The sequence below is a fragment of the Mixophyes fleayi genome, chromosome 3, assembly GCF_038048845.1.
Source record: "Mixophyes fleayi isolate aMixFle1 chromosome 3, aMixFle1.hap1, whole genome shotgun sequence".
In the NCBI taxonomy this organism is placed as follows: Eukaryota; Metazoa; Chordata; class Amphibia; order Anura; family Limnodynastidae; genus Mixophyes; species Mixophyes fleayi.
Window position 1 is genome coordinate 102,291,121 of NC_134404.1, and position 22,570 is coordinate 102,313,690.

Consider the following 22,570-nt stretch of genomic DNA (forward strand, 5'->3'; position numbering starts at 1 on the left):
TGATTTAATTTTATTATATTCATTTACATCCCCATAATATTTTCCATACTTCCACCACTAAATTTCCACTTTGACCACTGTATGTATGTGTGTATATTTATATTTTAATAATATCAATATATTTATAACTTATTTTGTATTATTAGTAATGTAAATCATTTTTAAGGAAAAATGTTATGTTTATTAAATTTTTAGATATATGCATACTATGGCTTTGTGAAACAGAAATGTTTTCTATATATTTTCTATATTTTTTTAAATTATTATGTATTAATTCAATAATATCCTCTATATATCATGGTTTCATAGATATTTTAATCATGAGAATATTTTACAATATGTATATCTTAATTTATGAATATGTCAATAGTTAAACAGACAAAAATCGTGTCAAAAATGATTATAAACCTTATAACTTACATGGCATGTAGGGAGGATAGTTCAGGTTCTGGTTTCTACAGCCATTGACTGATCCATGTACAAAATTTGCAGGCTCATTCATATCCTAGAATGTAAAATACATGGTATTTTCATAACAATTACAGCAGTGGTATTGCCTAATAGTGGTTTCTATTACAAGAGAAACTCACACTAGCTTTGTAAAAGGTAAAAAGACATAACGTAACATACACCTAAAATAGAATGCAGCACCACACGTTAAGAAAGTACATTTTTTTCTAGCTATATATTGTAGATATTTTAAGTGGTCTTGGTTTACAGTAAAATAGGCTGTCAACATTCTAGGTTTTATGATTCTTTTGGCCTGGCACTATTACATAACTATATATAAACTATATACGATAAATATTTTGCATGTAAAAACAGAGATTTAAAAATAGAAAAGGGAAATCTGAGAGTAAAATACTGTCTGCAAGCTATGCCATGAAACACAGCATTACAAGTAGCGGGTAACAATAATTTAAGAAAATTAAATCACTGAGGATTTATTTGTATTCAAGTAGAATTTCATTATTTGTACTCAAATTTAAACAGCTAAATCATTTTATATAATTTATAATACTTAAAACTTGATTATATATATGTAGGCTTTAAATATGCACAATTAACACTTGATTTCAATATAGGACAAATAAAAGCAACACTTACAATCCAAATACCGTCAAACCGAATAAACTTTTGTCTAAAGTCTTTCACTACTTGCTTCCACCATTCAGCTGTCTCATTCTTGAAAAAATCTGGAAATGCCACATAAGCTCTGAATTTCTAAAAACAAATAGATATGTGCAAACAATTGATTAAAATGTTTATCCAGGCACGTGAACATCTTAGATATGTATTCTTGAATTAATAAAGCTATGTCCCTTTCTTAGTTATCATTTTAATGTCACTCTACTGTTTCAATAGTTTTGAGCCACAGACAACCGCGGATCAAAATCCCATGTGACTCATCAGTCACAATCAACATGTTGCGGTCTTTTTTGCCTGAAGCAATCATTATGAACTTTCATCATTATTAACTGTTGCAGGGGCCTGCAACATGTTGGCCAGCAATGTAGGGCCAATAGTCACATTTTTTATCAGGTACATTTCATGCAGTTTTGATAAGTGAGCAATTCTGGCTCACGTAGCCTAACCTTTAAACTTGGAATATTGATTCATTTTATTTTAAATGTTTGACAACTGTTTGTAACTGTTTGTCAAAGCATATAAAATTAATATGACAGGTATGCCTTCATTGAATTTTAAATGAAAGATTATGACTTTGCTTTGCTTTGTCTCTCACCTTTGCTGTACATTTATGATGGAGATAAATAAGTATACTACAAATAGTGTCCACATCTTTGGTAGATATTGTTGCGATGGGCACAGATTAGTCAATAATAGTAAAATATTACTTTATGTTGAAGCTTAATGCGAAACACAGAGAACATAAAACTGTACTGCTGTGCATGCAGCAATTTAGATGGCCAGTTTAGTTGTTTCTACCAAATTGTCACCAAACTGGTTAGCGATCCTGATCCATATCGGATCAGGATCAATCAGATAGCCTTCTCGGCTAGAGAAACATATATTTACCAATTTACCACCATCAGGTAGTGCATGGAGTCCCAACAACTGGGTCCAATTTAACCCAGTGATGCAGCTACAGCATTGCTGGAACAGACTAATCCAATTTGGTCACGAGCATGGTGACCAAATTATACACAGATCAAAGTGTTCAGCACTCAGGCCAAAAGTCTGATTTGCCTGTGTGTGCGTTTATTTAGGGCTAACTACTTCCTCAATTACCTGTAGAAGTATTTTTATTTTCTTAAGTACTGTTAATGGTGCTGAAATATATTCTTACAACTCAAATTTAGAACTTCTGTGCATTATACAGTGAAAAACGCTTACAATACTTACAGCGACTTGTGAGTCCCAATCAAGTGAGTTATCAACCTCTATATTAGGCAAATCTGGCCAGACCTGACATAAAAAAAAATCATAATTAATAATGTTATAATGTTTAATAATATCAGGTGGCCTGATTACTGTTAACTGCTATTTCTGAACACTCTGCTCAACTTAATATGCTTTATCATACATTATATCATTTAAATACAGATGGATCAATAATATCTTACATAAACAGTAGGAACCATGTAGAGTTGGACACACAAAAGTGTACAATAGGAATTTTCATACTGCACATGCACACACAACAAAACATATGCATACATTCACATCACGTTTATTGCGCATCTTGAATTTATGATTGCTTAGGAGAGGTGATACAGGGGAGGGCATGTACATATGCGACACATATAATTGAAATTTAATTATATATGGCACAGATATCCCTGCCAAGAGATGTATCTCTTGCAGATGCTGGAGATCTGGTGCAAAATATGTGTTGGTGATGCTGATGATGACTATCAACAGCACTATCTAGCTGCTTTTGATTGGCTGTTTGCGGATTGACCTCCAGCAAATAACATTACATTGATTAGCATTTTGGTAAGCTTAGAGCAAATAATGAAATTAATTAGCTGCCATCCATTCACATTACTTAATATCCATTTCCATACAGTCTGCTGTAGGAAAGAGAACCAATTACCCTTTAATTCTTAAAAGGACAAACAAAGAATGTGGATTTATTTAATTTCTCTTGTATATGTAAAAATGTGTATCTCTCTTGTGTATCTTATTTCTTTACCATACTTGTACAAATGTATTCAAACATTTTGAGAAGGGTGATGCCATTTCTGCATTATGTACTAAAACATACACCTATCACTTGCACATGTTATGACTTTATCAGGTGTACACACCCACACTGGTATGCCAGGCAATAAGTACTACCCTCTTTGAGTTAAGTGCATCAAGAGATGTGTCTGCAGTGCCCAACTCTCTCTCTCTCTTTGAGTTACTTCTGTGTGTCTTTACCACTGTATGATCAAAGAGAGGGGGAAAGGGAACATGCCTAAATTTGCAAGAGCCCTGATGTGAGCAGAAACCTACCTCCAGCCATAGTCCCTATGCTCACATACAACCAATCAATAATATTTACATTATGCCAGAAGCAGTAAATGACACAAAAATTGTTCTATCTGTACTCAAATTTTTGCTATAACCTCTATCTGTACTCAAATTTTTGCTATAACCTCTACGATGTATTACCTAGTGACCCATGGGCTTTTTAGATACAAAACAGAAGTGATATATGCTCACCACTTTCAGTACAGACAATACACTTTTTACTCATTGTTCTGCTGACTGAATAAAAGCATATGTTCACGTTGGACTTAACTGTTTTAGATAGGGTTGCAACATTATATCAATAAATTTAAAATAATAAAGAATTGTACTGAACAGGGAAAGGAGACAAGTATTACAGCCCAGTCAACTATCTTTTCAAGCTCATTTGATGTATGATATATTTTGACTAAAATCTACAGGATTTAATTGGAAACAGTTTACTTAAAGGCAGTAGACATTTTTATAACAGTATACACTATATATGTACATATGTATATACAGTATACACATTTTTAGATGCTGCTTTTCTCCTTGAAATTCATACTTACCTTGCCCCATACAATTCCACTTTTATCATCCCATTTAATAAACACGTCCTCATCCCTTCCTCTAGTGAAAGCCGGATATGGTTCCGTTTCATTTCCTGCAATTGCTGGATCCTAGAAAAACGTTAAACATAAATTATATATGGAACAAAGCTTTAATTTGTTACTTTTAATTATTGATTTTATTTTTAATCTATAAATTCTGATTTAAAACCTATTCTTTAGCACTATACATTAACATTGCACAAGCAGATTATGTCAGCACTGAGTGAAAAGATCCGCTTTCCATTTGTTTGCTGTGTGATGTGAGGTTTTGGTGATGATATGGCAGTGAATCTGCAATATAATTATTCCCTTTGAAATTGTGGAATAGTAGGAAACGTAAAAGGAGATTTGAAAAAATAATACAAAATAAAAAAATAAAATAGCTGATGGAGGAAGAGAAGTGCTCTTTACTGCTCCCCTATGCAGTCACTTCATTTTGAATAAAATAATACAGCCATATGATTTTTCCATACCCATTGGCTAGAAATTGGAATGAATTGGGAAGGGGTTTGAACAACCAGCCCATATTAATTATATATTCAGCTGTACACGATACATACACTAAAGTGACTAAGCCACTGTCTCTTGCTTTATGTATAAAATTGGTTGTGCATGTGCTTTGTTCTAAGAATTACCAACATTTCTTGAACATTTGTTACATTGAAGTGATGTAAATATGCTGTTTTAATTGCTAACATTGCACCATTATGGCAGAAGAGAGCTAAGAAATGTAAAAAAAAAAACAAGTAAAAATAGACCCGTCATACGTTTTGATAACTGAAAGTTAAAGATATAGTCCTGAAGCTACAATGCATAATCACTGTCATTGCTGTGCTTCAGTGAGATGACCTTGCATATTGTATGTAAACCAGATTGCTCTGATGTGGAAATACACAGTTATTTGTAGATTCCTGCATAGCATAAGCTTGTTCAAATAATATTACAATTCTAATATAACTAAACTACCAATACTACACATATGTCATACCAGCATGATGATAACTCTCATTCCATCTAATCTGATTCTATCAAATATGTCAGGGAGTCTTGCAAAGTTTTTGCCCAAAGTGAAATCCATTTGTCTCTCCATATAATCAATGTCAGCATACTGCACATCCTATGAGAAGAGAATACATACTTAGTGCACAGTAATATGTAATTTAAATAATATAAGGCCATTAAATTACAAAGTATATATTACAACATACTTTACAAGGAATTCAATTCACATAAAAGGAATACCAATGCATACTGAACCTGATTTACTAAATTGCTACAACTGAGTGCATGTCTACTCTCCACTTTGAGAACTGCAAATTGGGACTGTGTCCACTTTTGCATGATTGTGCATCTAGCTAGATATGCATGTGGTGGAAAGTATAAAGGGAACATTTTCAAGAACAGCCTATTATCCCTTTATTTTTGTCAACGTTTTTATTATTTTTTTCTTAAAATACTGGTTCTCATTTATGTCATATATTCACCATGAAATTATAGAGATATCAGATTTTTCTTTATTAAATGTGTCACTTTATGTGTTTGAATATTTTTCTCACATACTTATATGATATTGGTAAGATCATTAATATGAGCACATTCAGCTGCTTCTATTATACAATCCTGTATAGTCAAAGTATATAAAAAAAGGTAAAATTTTAGAGGCCAGCAATTATGTAATTTAAAAGAGTTGCATTAAAGCTTTCAACAATTCTATATTTTACAGGCACAAATGACCATTATATTCTACCAGCAATGTTCCATATGTCCCCAAACGTATAGCATACCAGTCTTATGCACACAGAATATTATATCAACCAGTATCCTTACATATAAAATACCAGTCATTTGCCCTTAAAACACATTAGTCATCCACTGATCCAGTGATCCACTTCCATAATATGCCCATACATTATTGTACCAGCCTGTACCTATACATATTAAATAGCACCTATTTGTCACTAAACACATTACATACCAATTATGTGCCCACAAATTATAGTACCACCACATACAATATACAAAGCATGAGGCCACACTGTTCTAGCCCTGTGTCCAGGTAACATATATATCCATATGTGATGCCATATGCTGTATTATATTCACTAAAGAGCAGGGGCAAACACAGGATTTTTTAAGGGGGGGTTGCCCCCCCCCAAACAAAAATACATAGAGAGAGAGAGCTGCTGCGCATGCAGCCGCGCATGCGCAGCAGCTCCATTTAGGCGATGATGTACTGTACAGCAGCCGCGGCGCTGTCAAAGAAGCGTCCGTGGCAGTGCTGTATCAATACAGCACTGCCGCGGATGCTTCTGTGACAGCGCCGCGACTGCTGTACAGTACAGGGCAATGTTTAATGCCCATTCGTTCGCAGAGGGGAGGGGTTTCTGGAGAATCAGAACCCCCCCCTGCGTGCTCCCCTGAAGAGGCTGACATCAATCACTGCATGTGTAGTTTACAAGTATATCTTGCAAACTGTCTTAAACTAAACTTTAGAACATACATGCCAACTCTACACTACTTGCTCAGCGGTGGAGAACTGCAGTGATATCTATCACGGTATCACTCCCTATCTACTGATGCAAGTTGAGATTCATGTTATCATGTACGGAACATGGTGCACTGATGGGTAGGATGAGATGATGCACATCCTGCACTCTTCAAATCATCATTAATATAATCCTATGCGGAATGCCCCATTTCCCCAACTCTTTTCATTGGTAAAAACTATGAATGGTGTTCAAAACTGAAAACATTTGCACAAAAATAGGTTCACATATTATTTGACTGTTATTATTTGCACTTTCTTAAATGACCCTAACTATATATAACAAACAATAGCTATATGTTCTGTTTTAGAAAGCCTATATCTTCGCTGCCCAGCAAAACTACTCGACCAAGCATGTGCTTGAGTAGTGTTATAAGTGGCCATGAAACTTTTTGTAATCACATTTTAGTTATCTTTACTGATCTTCATTGAACTCTGATGCACATACAGCTGGTGAGATAAAATAAAAATATAATTAGCTTATTGTGAGATTATTTTTATATAACTTGTTATTCCTTTCTATCCATGCTTTCTATATAGTGACTTACATATGGAATTTGCGCTGAGACCATGTCATTATACACTTGTTCAATTTCACCATCATTCTTATACCCATAACGACATAACTGGAATCCAAGGGACCAATAAGCTGGTATAACAGAGCGACCTATAAGCTGAAATGAAAGTAGAAACAATTAGGACCTTATAAAGCTATAAAGTAGTGTAACTATTGTGAAAATTAACAGGCTCACTTTAGTGTACTGCTGAACAACCATCTCTGGTGTTGGACCCAGTACGACGAAAAAGTCTAAAATTCCACCAATTGTACGATATGTTAGAGCTGGGGTTGGCTGCAGTGTTATATCTGAAATGGAATATATATAACATCCATAAAAATAAAATTTGTGAAAACAGTATGGCAACAAGCCATCATACTTCCATATTGTGATTGGCAGCAGTAGAGTGTTAAAATGTAGCAATTTCTACACAAAACGGAAGCAACCATTATTCAAAATACGTCCCTTATCTATTCGCTAGCAACCAGTGAAATCAATTTTGGTTCAATCCACAAAATGGCTGTCTCTTCTCAGTAAACAACCAGGTAAACATAAAAACTGAACTTTACCTGCTGATATGACACAAGTAAAGAATCCTACCACACAAAGAATACTATAATGTTTGTACTGCTGACTGGTCATATGTATGCACAGCAAGTAATCTGTGGAGACTGTTTTTCTGTCAATATGTTTACTGATATGTGTCAGTGTCATATGGATGTATAAGTAAGTTAGTCTTGTCAAGATTCTGACAGGATTATCTGGAGTCAATGTTGACAGATGTCAGTAATGTACAAGCTGTCAATAAAAATAGAAAAAAAATGCATGTACCATTAAAAAATATATAGATCAGTAAAAATTATTATTTTCTCCTGAAACCATTACTAATATTGAACACAGCAGGTGACAGAGAAATGTTTTTTTACAGTGTTGAGTTATGTATCTTTTAATTCCCACATCTGAGCTTTGCTTCCCTCTTAACAGAGTTTTTATTTTGTCATTATTTTAGTTTTGAATGAAGAGATAATGTTTGTACTACATAATATTATGGCTGTAAAAAAATGTTACCAGTACTTTCCTTTGTAAAAAACCACAGTGCTGCCTATAATATGTTGTGAGCTGAGCTGTAAAGCCTGGTGCTGCTGGATAAATAATAACAAAATAATAACGAAAGTATAAAGACCCCATTTTTAAAGTTTTTCCAGATAATTTGTATAGGGGAATTGTAAATTAATATAATAGCTTATATAAATATTATATATAAATGTCTTCACTAAATTATGTAATCTCCCAACTGTCACCTAATTGGGACAAAATTTCCAACATGTGGGATAGGTCCCCTCAAATCGTGACTGTTCTGCCTAAATCAGGACAGATACGAGATATGTAAGTATTTAACAACTTGGGTCACCAAAAATGAAAATGTAAATATTGTATTATGTATTTCTATATTTGTATATCTATATACTGTATTTAGGCACTTTTACACAGACTAGGGTAGAAATTGTAAATGCAACCCAAAACATGTTTTTTCATTTAACAAACCATCCAACATTTGTCCAGGTAAAATCAGGTCAAAATAAGCCATGCACTATTCTGTACAAACCCAGCCCAAATCTTTCCAGTAATGTTTCCTTTCTGAGAAAACCACACACACTTTCTGGTGAAAGCCCACTCACATCTATGCTGAAAACTCATTGGACCTGATCATCTTCGGACGCAACCTGCATTGAACTTGCATTTATAAAAACCAAACAGGGAACTTGAGCGTAGTTCCAATAGTATCCAAGCGTTTCCTTTTGAATCTAGCTATAAGTATGCTCTGGCTAAATGTTACTTGTTGTATGTAGTCAGACAGAGCAGAATGCAGAATACCCACATTAATATGTGCATTATACAGTCCCATCAGAACACATGCAAAAAAAAAATATTTATAAAATAATTGAAAAACTTTTAATACTATAATCCTTATCAGAAATATTTGTAAAAAAATATGTTTTGGGCATTTTAACAGTAAATAAATAAATCAAGATGTTTTTAATGTGTACTATACATACAATGCATTTTTTATATTCTTTCTTCCTTGCATACAAAGGTTCTTTGCTATCTACTGGCATGCATACATGTATTTTTTTAAAATAAAGACTATGCCATTACAGTCATCACTATCAGTAGGCGCTTACGCCTGCCCTGTAACTGGTGTAAATGATACGGTTAATAAACATGCACTTACAAAAAACACTTGCTTCGGCCACGTCTGCGTTGGTACGTCCTTAACGTACATTGCCTACATTCATCTGCCCCTCTCCCTACCCCGTTCCACCCTTCAAGTTGTAGGCAGTCATGTCATTTGCGCTCACACAAGAATTGCATTCATCTGTGTTCATTGGCGCAAGGTCCGTTCCTCAGCATGTGTAGATCTATTTCACACAAGATTCTGTGCACAAAGGGACTTATGTCCAAAGCTGTATCAGGCCCATTGTGTCTTGCCACTAAAGTTAACAACTACTAACACATTGCAATATTTTCTTTAGCCTGTTATACTTTTAATTTGTAGCCAACATAAAAGTAATTTAACGGAAGTATATTATTAATAAAAATCTGAGCAATACATAACAAAAATAATTGACAACATATCAAAATGGTTCCTAACTAAAAGCTGTTAAGAACATTTGGAATAAGGATAATAGCTACAATGATTAGTAAATACACTACTACCATAGTTTGCAATTATGTTATCATATGTATGAAAGTGATGGAATACACCACATTGAACTTACCCATTGCATTGCTGTTTAGCAGGAAAACTCCATGAGCATTGCCATCGTCTTCAAGTCCCATGTAAAAGGGGTGCACTCCATATGAGTTGTCTTTGTACTGAAAATAAAGGCATCAAGTAACGCAATGTAAATTGAGCTTACCCTTTAAATCTAGAAATCTGTGGAACATCATATGATCTTTGTTTAACACGAGATCCATAGCAAATTATTTTGATCTATTTGTACAATGTCAGACAGGGGTCAACCAGGAAACCTATTTTGGTTTTAGTGTGATTCAAAATTAATAATAATAACTGTCAGCATACCCATCTGTATACAGATGTAATACGCACATGTGTTTGGTTAAAGGAAAAGGAAAGATTCCTGTTTTGCCATAAAACGCAGGTTAACAAACACAGAATAAACCCATTTGTAAATGCCTCTAAATGTATGTAAACCATATATAAATTAAACTCATGTCAAATGCGTTTCATTTGCATTTACTAGCATTTATTAATGCAAAAAAAATAAAAAAAATCAGTGAGTATGAGGCCTTAGGTTTGTAGTCCAGTGTGAATTCCCTAGTTAACAGTAATGGACAGGTTCTGCCTCTATTTATCTATACTGAGCAAAAATAATTGTACAATTCTGCACATTATTGTAGGGTACAAAAACTGTGATCTTTAGTATACATTCCATTGTAAAATACTGCATATAACTATATGTTGGTAACAATTGCTGGAAACTATAATGTCATTTTGTTTTAAATCTATTAGTGCCTAGAACATCTATTATTAAAATGATTTGCTACGTAAATCTAACTGTGACTATCAGTTTGCAGTCATATTGATTTGTAGATTCAAAAATAGACATTGTACACTTATCCTGGTATTATCAGCTCCCTTATGATAAAACATTTACTAAGACATGTTCTTAAGATTTACTCAGTACTTTCATTTAATACAGCAAAACTGTAACAAATGTTTTGCTATATTTTTTGTCTCAAAATCTAGCATATTTGTTTTTGTGGGAAACAGACAGTAAAACCTAAAAGTGATGGATTGACATAAGATTGATCTAAATAAGGAAAATTTGAAATACCAGGTTTAGCAAAGAAATGCCATTGCATTTTTCAGTAGGATGTTGACGAGAGCTGTTGTGCGTTTAGTTTGACCACAATATGACATGTGCTTATGAGAAAATTTCATACTGACTTTCAAGGAAGGCCACATGTCTAAAAATATTGCACAAGCAATGACATAGAATATCAGCACATGCCATATTCTGCAATCTCAGAAACATCAAGAATAATGTCTTCCAATGACATCTCCATTGCTGTCAACTGGAAACATCTGCTCAGTATCAAATCACAAAGGATATGCCCTTATGACTTCGGAAAAGAACTGGACTTAAATTGCATTTCTCCCTTTTATCTCACAACACATTTGACAGTTTTTTCTATAGCTAAAAGTTATGTGCGTTGTGAAGTGCAGCAGAGCCAATCCAGAAGATACATTCCAATGTAAATTGCAAACAATCATTGTGCTTTTAGCAACTGTAATAACGTATGTTAGGGAAATATAGAATTCAGTCTTCTTGTAAAACATTTAGCCCACAGTGAATGAGGGTCTTAAGCTCAATTAAATAATGTGAGAAATGGTAAATCCATCAGTAAACAAGCATCTGTTGTTAGGAAACATTTCTACTAGTAGTATGCAATAAAAAAGTGACACCTCCCCCTAAAGAAGAGAACTTAAAGCAAAGCACACTGCTCCAGGATCTGGAAAGGTTTGTGACCACACCCGCCTAGAACTCAATAAAGGGCTTAGATAGCCCAGTGAGGGACTGAGGAGAAGACTCATTGAGTAGCTCAGAAGAAGGTTCAAATGTGAGGCTGTTGTGTATCCTTCAGAAAGTCTGAGACATCAGTTGAAGAACTAGTTGAAGACAGGAAGGTTTGATCACAATGCCTAAGTAGGGAACTCAGAAATACAAGGGCTGTATATTTGTGTTCAGGTAAGTAGCCTAACTGCCCACTGGTTAATGAGCGGCCAATAAGTGAACTAATGTGCTGGATGGGGGCTAGTTTTTTTTTATTTTCTTGAAGCCATTTATGTTAAAATATATGTTATTCTGCTGTAAGGTTCCTGATAATTAAAGCTCAGTTATATTTCAAAAGCCTAAGTTTAGTGGGTAAAGACCCTTTTGTGTACCTAAACATCTTTGAGATATCATGTACATACATATATATATATACATGTACTCTTGCACCACATTCTTTACAGTAATTAATTCCAACTTGTGTCAGGTGAGTCCCAGGTCTCCCATGGTTGCTAGTGCTAGGGAAAGACTTGCCTTTAAAAGCTGTGTGCAGGTAAGCCTTAAGCCCAGATAAAATAGCATAGCATTTGATCATGTTAGGACTGACCAGAATGGGAAGACTTTGGCGTGAGTTGGTCAGCTTAACATATATTGCAATATGTGGAACTAACATTCCCTGTTTTTAACATAGAACAGTACTTGACATAGCATTAATTATGTGTTTGGAGAGTGCAGAGTATCCCTGTTTTCTGGTCTATACAATGTGGGCAAACCCCTCTTGTACCCCAGTCTGTACATGGTGAGTGCAGAGGACCTGTGTCTGTTTTTGTTATATATATATATATATATATATATATATATATATATATATATATATATATATATATATATATATATATGTACATATATACATATAATGGGGTGGATTGGAGTCATTGAAATGTGGTGTGCTAATTCTGAGATCACAAAAATTGCACTTTCCATCCATTGCCAGGAGAAATCTGCAGTTGGGGACGGGTATGTAGAAAAAAATATTCTATAAATTTCATCTTGATTTGAAATGTGCTGCAACTCACCATTTGTGTTCTGCAGGTGATATTCATCATCCAACCATTATAGAATCTAAATTTCTAAGCCAGGAAAGCTTAGGAATAGGAAGTAAAATTATATATATATATTTATATATATATATATATATATATATATATATATATACAGTGACGCACGCAGGGGGGTTTCTGAGTCTCCAGAAACCCCCCTGCGCTAAGTGGCCACCATAGCGGCACTGTCCTATACAGCAGCCGCGGCACTGTCAAAGAAGCGTCCGCGGCGGTGCTGTATTGTATACAGCACCGCCGTGGATGCTTATTTGACAGCGCCGCGGCTGCTGTATAGGATAGCGCTGTCGAAACTGAGCTGCTCCCTCTAGTGTTTTTTTTTTTGTTTTTTTGGTCAGGGGGGGGGGGGAAGCCCCCCCCCTGACAATCCTGCATGCGCCCCTGATATATATGGATATTAAAAAAACTGAAGAGTTATGTGACCATATAATAGCACAGAGCTATAGGCTGAGTGTCTTTCTACAGAATATAGAATACAGAAATCCTATGGGACTTCTAATATTCACAACAATTTACAGTAGTAGGGGTGCATTATTCCTTGAAATATACAAGATATGCTAATGAACAACTGCAGTGATGAGATCAGAACTCAAGAAATTATCTCAGAACACACTGTTTCCACAGGCATTATTTAGACCCCTGGAATTCTAGGGTGCAGAGCTGTGGCTAATTGTCACTAAGCTGCTAGGAGAGAGCCTGCATACCCAAAAAAATCCTCAAATTAGGGGTAATACCCCAAGTTAGAGTGGGGTGCTTCCAAAGCAGTGTGACTGCCTTTAGTGATGGGAAGCAGCCCCTTTCTAGAGAAAGATCACAGAGATAGAAGGAGGAATTGCTGCATGTGGCACCGTGGCCATATTACAAAATCCTGCCTAAAGAAAAGACAACATTAGAGATTAAAGAATTTGCTGAGGAAGACCCTAGAGAAAAGAGGATCACTGCAAGAAGCATTTAGTCAGTATTTGTATAATAGTGACCCAGGAGGTGCTGAGAGTTGCACCAGGAAAGCGTGCCAGAGCCCATTGTTGAGAACACACGCTGGAAGTGCCAGAGCCCAAGGGATACTGACCCCATAGAGGGGTGAGTTAAATCTAAGAGTACACAGGAGAGTTTCAGAGTCTATACTATGCAAAGTCATATGTGTGATATCATCCCTGCAGAACAGGATGTACACAAGAAGGTGTCAGAGCTGCACACAAAAGTGAAGAGAAGCTGACCCTGAATGAGGGAAATGTTTTAGTTTTTTGAATGTTTGCATATGTTGGATGCAGGAGCAAAAAAAAGAGGTGCACTACTTACCCATGCACTACAATACCACACAGTAACAGGGAGTTACATATATATGGTGTTTTTATTTGATTACTTACTCCAGGAGGCTGGTCTTTTGCAAAATATCCCCAGGTGTTCCAGTTGAGGTCAAGACGGAATGTGGGGTGTTCAGTCTCTCCAAGTCCATATAAATAAGCTGAGGGCAGTAGATTGGAAATCTGAATAAACATGTCTGAGAAGGTGAATCCAGGAACTTGAGAATTCCAGCTGGAGAATATAAGAAATTCATACAAATTGTATGGATATGTTTTTGTTCAACATGTTATACAGTCATGAGGTTTTTGTTTATTAAAAATGTTTTTTGTATATGAGAGTTTTATCATATAAGTCTGAAAACGTGCCAGAAAGGAACAATAACATATGAAAGCAGTCATTATTCATTGTACAGAAAATATTTAGTCATTGAATTGTTTTTAATGTGCATAGCCATACAGTACAATCCTAGATGGGATGTATACTTTACAACCTAGCATTCTGGCAAATCACTCACATATGAACATGTATGTTAATAGCTGTTAAAAATTGCATCTTGGCCAATGAGCAAATTCTAGGCATGTCTGATATAAGTGACCATAATTGTCACATGACGAAGGATGTATCAAGGAAGGCATTTTATTTTAAACAAGCGGGGAGACAAGTGCCATTTAGAAACAATCTAATAGAAAGTGTATGTCACCAACAAAGGCAGTCAGGTAGGTCATCTTTTATATAAATTATCCTTACTAGTGGTCATACATAGGGACAATCCTGACAGTCTGACCAAGTGTTCAATGTTGATTTTTCATTTGACTTCACATGGTTTATAATTGCGGTCAGAACATGACCATACATACAGGCGGATAATGATTATCTACCATACACATTTATAGTAATGTCAGATTTATAGAATGATCTGATCATTTTCACTGCAGTATTTATGGGGACATAAACTATGATATCAAAATGTGTGGCCAGCATCAGGGTGCAAGAGATTTAAATGTATATTTTTTTAAAAGATGGGGTTAAGCACGGGACGGCTGGCAAATGTTAGCCCAGGGGGTTAGACTCGACTCAGCAGCCTATTGGGAACAAAGGGAAAAAAATGCAGGTCACCCAACCCAGGGTAGACCACAATGGAACCGACCCTGGAGGCAAATGCCTCCCCCTGCCCCCCAGGCCAGCCTACCCTTGGAGTTATGCTACATGATTCAAAACATGCCAATCTTCAGATTTCATGAACAAATCAACATTAATATGTCAATATGAAACTATGAAACACTGAAAATATACTAAACCATGGCATTAGAGTTTTACAGTGTTATATAGTCAATGTTTTGTAGGTTCAGCAAATTGCAAGTTAATACGTTTATTTGTTATGTGAGGTTTTCAAATACTAAACTATATATACATCTGCCTATCAATATTTACAATATGCATTGAAAATGTCTCCTTATGTGCAGAGATAATGTCTCCCTTCCATAGCAATACTTCAGGTTGACCACAACATAGCAACAGAATACAGGAGTTTAGGAGAGTTTAAGAGAATGATATGTTATAATGCATCATAACATTGAGTAGTTTGCTTTATGAGTACATAGTTTACATAGTGAAATGTTACGGTGTATAAATAGTTTCTGCAAACCAGATACCATTACTTACATGACTGTCCCAGTACTCCTCCTTTTAATTCGAATTCCAAAAGGATTATTTACAACCTCAACATCATACATTCTCTGTTGCTCTGTACTTGATGGACTGCTTGGTGTATTTATTGGTACTGGAACTTCATATCGTTCATTGTTTGGATCATATATCTATGTACGGAAACGTTATGTTAGACACATAAATGTGTGAGCACTAATTGAAAGATTGAGCATCATGTTTAATGCTTACAGTTTGGTTTTACTTATGTTAGTTCACAATATTCGAAAATGCTGTATACTAACTTTGTACTGTTTGCAGCCACTGATTTCTTGCATTGATTTTCATTTAAGTAATTTAAACTGAAGCAGTGATTTGAGCTCATTTAAGAAGAACAGGACTGCACACACAGCACATCTATATATACTGTGTATGGTACACACATAGGAAATATTGTAATGTGTTTTCCAGCAGTTTGTGTTTTAAAAATGTCATAATTTACATAAAGAAACAGCCCTTCTCAATTTCAAGTTTTAAATTATTATATTAATGTATCTAATATGTATGATTGGATCTAGAAAACTTTTAAAAGGGTAAATGATGATTTAATAGTGATACATATAAGTCATGGTAAACAGCTAATTATTATGGATGCATGTAAATGACTGAGCAAATAATAGGAATGTTTAATGTACATATAACTCACATTTGTTATGTAAAAATCTAGGGCACACATTGAGGCATGAAGTGTCTGGGTACTAAAATGACGTAAAATGACGTAATTTCTAGTCCATTAGAAATGACGTCATTTTAGTACCCAGAGGTCCCCCTGACAGCCGGCAACGCACCGGAGACACCGCTGGCTGAAAATAAGTTAAGTAAACATTTGTTATGTATTTTTTATTAATTAAAATAATTTTTTTTTACTTTGCAATTTTTTTTTTTTCACAGTATGAATGGTGAGATCCGGGAATTACACGGGTTGCACCATTCATACTGCAGGCGAGCGGGGTCCAACCTGGGAATTACCCCTCGCAAAATCCCGGGTCTAAGTCCCGGGATTTTAGACCCGGGATTTTGTGGTTGGACTATTCATACTGCACCAAGACCCGGGTTTTTCAGCGTGCCTCTGCAAAAACCGGGGTTTTTGGTGCAGTATGAATGGGTTATCAGTCTATAACTGTCACCTATTGATTCCTCTTGGGCTCAAATGTACTTATATCCAATACTCCTGATAACCAGATTTACCAGATACACATTCTTATTTATATAAAATAAACATTCTGAGATAAAGAATTCCAAAGTCAAAACATAACTGTTCTTGGAAAATAGGGACACACCATCATCATCATCATGAGCAGCATCTATTTATACAAGGGACCATTCATCCAAAAGCATGTCTAAATGATACAATTCATATCTTTAGCATAGTGTCCTAATGAGATCTAGTACAGGTAAATACAGGCAACAATCAGTTGAGCTGCTGTGATATCACTGACATTGCACCTGTGTCGATTCATCTATATAAACATGTAAACAGGGCATTTCTGCAAAGCAAGCATGGCAAGCTCTCAGTCATTCTCTGCCTGCTTAGATAGCTAATTACCCCCCCCCCCCCCCCAACATAGCAATTTTCTGCACAGGGATAAAAAGAGTATAGGTTGCCATACTTAGTAATACACATGCTTTGATATATATTATAAAACAATGATTTGGCTTTCTCTTCAAACTAGGCTTCAATAACTTTACCTCTGTTTGTTTCATTATGCCATACAGCAGGGGCAAATGCAGGATTTGTAGAGGGGGGTTTCACACCACGATACTAGTGGGTGTGACCAGCATGCATGGGGCATGGCTATAATATTAGACAGTGCTTGGCTGCTCTCCAACTCTTACTATCCCTATAATATACATAAGCAACGCTGCGTGGACTACTGTTAGGTGCACACAACTCTCCCCCTTCAAGCAGAGCTGTGTGAAGCGGGGGCAGGGTCCAGCCGCCTCAATTATACAGTGCCCCAGGCTTGGAGGGGGGTTCGGTTTGTCTATGTACAGATAGGGTAGAATTTTTGACAGTAACTGGTGCTCAATGGTATAAAACATGTTTTCAGTTACTATGAATATTTCAAGCTATTCACTACTAACATAATCCATGATTTGTTTTTAGACAACACAGATTCTTCACAGTCATTAACCATTTTGCACTGTTCACTGAAATGAACGCTACTCCACCTGTACGGTATCTGGGATTTGAAGGCATGGTAAAAAACAAATGAAATATGCAATAATTGTATTGCGAAAGTAGAACATGGATTATGTGTTTGACATTTGTATGCTGTTATAAAATCTAAAAAATAATCAATTCAAAGAAAGTTTTACCTTAAATTGTAGCATATTATTTTCATGATATATAACTGTAAGTTGAAGGTTGTTTATTGGTGGAGAGATGTCATAACGTACAAATGACTGTGCATTTTGTAGCTGTGCTGTTATAGTAGTAGCTGTGCTTTGCACATTGCTGGCAGTATAACCGAAAGTGCTCGGATAGAAGCAGTACGGAACATTAGAAGTTGTGGTAGCCTGTAAACCAAAGCAAAACAGTTAAAACAAAGGAAAAAGTAAAGAAATATGTTTTAAAGAAATAATAAGATTTTCCAAAAGCATAATATTTTTTACTGCTAGTAGAAATAAAAAAGGAAGTGGCAACATTCTATTTTTACAACATCAATAGAGCAACATTAATCTACTATTAAGAAGATATAAGGTACATCTTGTGCACAAAAAGGCAATTTAGTATTAATATATCACAGTTATTTATTTAACAACTTACAACTTGCAAATGTAGAGAAACGCCAGAGCAGCCAATTAGCAGCTGTCATTGAGTGAACTAGAGCAAGATAGACAGTAACAGCAAATATCTGGTTGCTATGGGGTTTCACATCTTTGCATTTTGTCAGTAAATGACCCTTAATAACTTTAAATATGTCTATCAAACTAATGAATGCACAGGTTATTCTATTAAACATAAAACAGTAACTTGAGTGGGGACCAGAAGGAACAGAAACACACTCGGATCTTCTTGTGTTAAGTAATCTGAAACAACTTCCAGCAGATTGAACATTTAAACAAAGGTGTATGTTTATTATCTTTAAATATCATGATGACATTGGATATGTGATAATAAACATTACATTGTCATAGAGATATACATAGCAATGAATTGTATCTAATAGTAGTATACCTTTTTCTGAAATAATCTCAGCAGAATACAGTATCTACTGAAGGACTATGGGTGTGCTCTGTACCATGGTTTTTTAAGAACTTTGTCTGGCCTTCGAAAATTATGAATTTATTGCTATAGAGAAAATAACAACTTAACAAATATTTATTTTGGTTTATTCTATGGTTACATTCCAAGAATATTTTCCTAATACCTGAACTTTTGTTTGTCTTTTGTTTTTATTTTTGGTGACAGTTGAGTGTCCATACAAGCTATAACAGTTCTATCCTCTATGGTAAAATGTTGTAGGTCAATGGTAAAGTAAACTTATTAATGTAAATTAAAAAAACATACATTGGAAGTGCATTCATAAGTTAGAGAAACTATTTATTCCAAATTAAACTTGTGAGAGAATAAAATGGAACAGAGAATAAGCAGGGCTTAAAGTGAAACTAAAAGTAGTAGGCCGGGTAAAGAATAAAGGTTAAACATATAATAATTGAAAGGATTAATTAGTAGGAATAACTATAAAGAGGACAAAATAATTAAAAGTTCTCTGTGACAAGATGAAGTTGATAAGTTTAACAGTTTCCTATTAATCATTCCCTAAACTTATATTATTTCAGTTCTGAAAAAACATTGAAGTACATACAATCCAGAGGCATCCACGTTTTCCACAAGATTCCGGGCTTGCATTTTCCTCAGGATGACAGTCAAATCTGTTATTATCATTGAATTCCAGAGAGTATGATTCTCCAAACAGTAGTTTAAGACCAGTTACATGACCAATCTGCAGTGGGGGAGAGCATAATCAACACATTTTTTTAGCTTGTTTTCAAAGTAGTAATACATCAGGTTAATGCTATCAATTATTGGTATTGTTTATTTAGCTATCACTAACTAACAGAAACTATAGTTCAACGTCAGATAAAATAGTTGGTGAATCTTGCTCCTGAGATCTTGCAATCTAGAATAAAGTCTAGATGTGGATGCATACCCGTTATTAGCTGTCAACAAATGAAATTCTAGATTACATAAAGATATGTAGAACTATTTATTTGATGTTAAAGTCTCTTCAACAGACTCAGATATTTTGTGTATGCATCTTTCTTAGCAGCAGTTTTCCCCACCTGGAGTAATGTTTTCCCTCTAAACATGGGCTCAGCCTGAATGAATGAGTAACCGTAAGCTCAGCTAGGTGCTCTTTTATGCTATTTATAACTCCAAAGACCAACACTTTCAACATTTTTCCTTAGGATCTGTGACTGACCTTTAGTTTCTGCACCAAGACATTGTCACCATAATATACATTAGGACCATCCATGGGTACATTTACAGAGGCCAATTCCAACAGCCTCATACTATTTTCAGCAAGCTGTCCAAATCTTCTGACTACCTGACCAAGGTACCCAAACTATCCTTTTAATTGAGTTTTTGTCTTTTTCATCTACCATGTAGTGTTTCCACCAGGTCAATTGTAAAGAATTTGAATCAAACTTGCTGAACAAATCTAAATGAACAGGGGCAGGCTAGTTGAAACAACAGACATCAGTTTCTTATAAACACTCCCCTTTTAGACACTGTAGGGTTTAGTTACTCTTTTGCGTGTCAGAATATATGTGCGTATAATGTTCTGTATTGTACCATAGATTAATTCTTAATATTTATTAAACAACAAAGGTAAATTCACAGCCATTCAGATAGATCTGCCCCATCTTTTGCTGGACATGTTATATTTACCTTGTTAAAGTTATCGTATGAAAGTTGATGGGAGGACGGTTGTATTACGCCATCTTTTTTCACAATTAGATTTGTGAGAGATTTTGACAAGCCAAATATTTTAATTTCATCAAATATCAGATTATTTGGGTCCTTGTAGTTGGCATGTGTTACTTTCAAGGTAATGGCACCCTGAAATGAATACATACAGATAACATTAGTCAGGCTTCTGATTTTTGTTCTATCAATAGATTACAGTTTACAGTTACAGCTCAATAGATTACAGTTCAAAATTGTTATCACATAAACAGAAAGACAATAGCAGTTTTAAAAGTGTTTATTACACTTTTACAGCTTTTTCGGACATCTTTTTTGTTTACTAGCAAGTACATGTGATTTGTTTTTAGGGAATTATCTAGAAAAGATTTTCTAGGTATATGATTTCACTGGTTAACACAAAAATAGTGTTTTCACTACAAAAATAATCCTTTTCTGGAGATCACCCACTTTTCTTAGCCTGGCACACAAATAGCCACAACAATTGCAAGGTGGCATACTGGTATAATCCACCCTGTACACTTATAGGCTTACATTGCTGCCCCAGAATCATTAACATGGTAACAATTAAGGTAAGTATTATGCTCCAGAGAAATATAAGAAAACTTTAACTATCACAGGTAATTTATGCTATAATGCTAGAGAGAGCAGATCACTACCATTACTTAGTTTTGGTTTTAACTGGACTCAGTTGCATAGCTTTTCTGGGACCATTCATCATTGAGAGAGAAATATCGTTAACAGATTAAAACCAATCTTGTATGTCAATGATATATGTATCTCTAAAAGCAGTTAATAAACATTTGGGGTAAGATTGTAGACTTATCAAACCTTCGAAAAAGAAAAAATGAAGGTGTTGCTCATAGCAACCAATCGGTTTCTAGCTATTGTTTTCTAGAATGTACTAGATAAATGATAGCTAGAATCTTAATGATTGCTAAAGGCAACGTCTCAATTTTTCCTTTTAGAAGGTTTGATTCAGAAAGATTTCCCTGGTGTCCCGGTGGGCCACTCTGACACTGGATGTTTTCATAGCCAAATAAGAACTCACATCCACGACCAGCTATAGAATTCCACTGGCAGGCTGCAGTTTTTAACATAGTCACCCTTGTATTCTTATGCCCACAGACATATGCACACTAAGCCCTAGACATAGTGTATAAGTGTATATATTAGACATATATATACTTTAACACAAATACGTACCATCTAATTTACACATACAGATATATAATGATTTACCTCTCTTTTTGAATGCATAGGTTAATCTCTGGTACTTTCTCTCCGGTGATGATACTGATACATCTGTATATTCGGCTGGCTCTTATGCCACTGGTATCCCTAGTTCCTTACATGCAAAATTTAGCTGCCTTTGTTCACATACATTTGAAAGGAGAACATGTGGTCCTATGGCCATAGATTCTCAATGCTCGATGCTGTGTGGGAGGTGCACAGTATTTTGGAATCATTAAATGCCAGGCTTTTCCTAATGGTACAAGTGTCAGTGCTACAAGTGCTTTATATATTAGATTGCAGCGAAATATAGCATGTAGGTGATATCCAGGGCATTTGCAACACTAACTGACACCTGCACTGTGAATGAAAGGAGTGCCTGGCATACAGCATATTCAGTATTTCAGCACCCCAGCACATAATTCAGAGGGTTCAGTCCTGCAGAATAACAGGAGTGGCCTTCTGTTTCATGGGAAAAAAGCTTTGGGGAATACTGCATATAAAGAGCAGACCTGTGTATAT

The 22,570-nt window shown here is 35.2% G+C and overlaps 1 protein-coding gene across 2 annotated transcripts in view; it reads right to left on the reverse strand.

Annotated features, from left to right (window-relative positions):
• SI (sucrase-isomaltase) overlaps positions 1 to 22,570 on the reverse strand; it is a 209,472-nt gene that overhangs the window by 18,307 nt on the left and 168,595 nt on the right. For both annotated transcript variants that reach the window (XM_075202075.1, XM_075202076.1), the window contains exons 48-60: positions 20,780 to 20,950; positions 19,692 to 19,829; positions 18,199 to 18,399; positions 15,838 to 15,992; positions 14,238 to 14,406; positions 9,953 to 10,049; positions 7,368 to 7,480; positions 7,164 to 7,289; positions 5,059 to 5,187; positions 4,029 to 4,139; positions 2,365 to 2,427; positions 1,108 to 1,224; positions 421 to 505 (exon numbers count right to left, since the gene is read on the reverse strand). In XM_075202075.1, the coding sequence (XP_075058176.1) occupies positions 421 to 505; positions 1,108 to 1,224; positions 2,365 to 2,427; positions 4,029 to 4,139; positions 5,059 to 5,187; positions 7,164 to 7,289; positions 7,368 to 7,480; positions 9,953 to 10,049; positions 14,238 to 14,406; positions 15,838 to 15,992; positions 18,199 to 18,399; positions 19,692 to 19,829; positions 20,780 to 20,950 (1,675 nt within the window). The remainder of the gene's footprint in view (positions 1 to 420; positions 506 to 1,107; positions 1,225 to 2,364; positions 2,428 to 4,028; positions 4,140 to 5,058; positions 5,188 to 7,163; positions 7,290 to 7,367; positions 7,481 to 9,952; positions 10,050 to 14,237; positions 14,407 to 15,837; positions 15,993 to 18,198; positions 18,400 to 19,691; positions 19,830 to 20,779; positions 20,951 to 22,570) is intronic.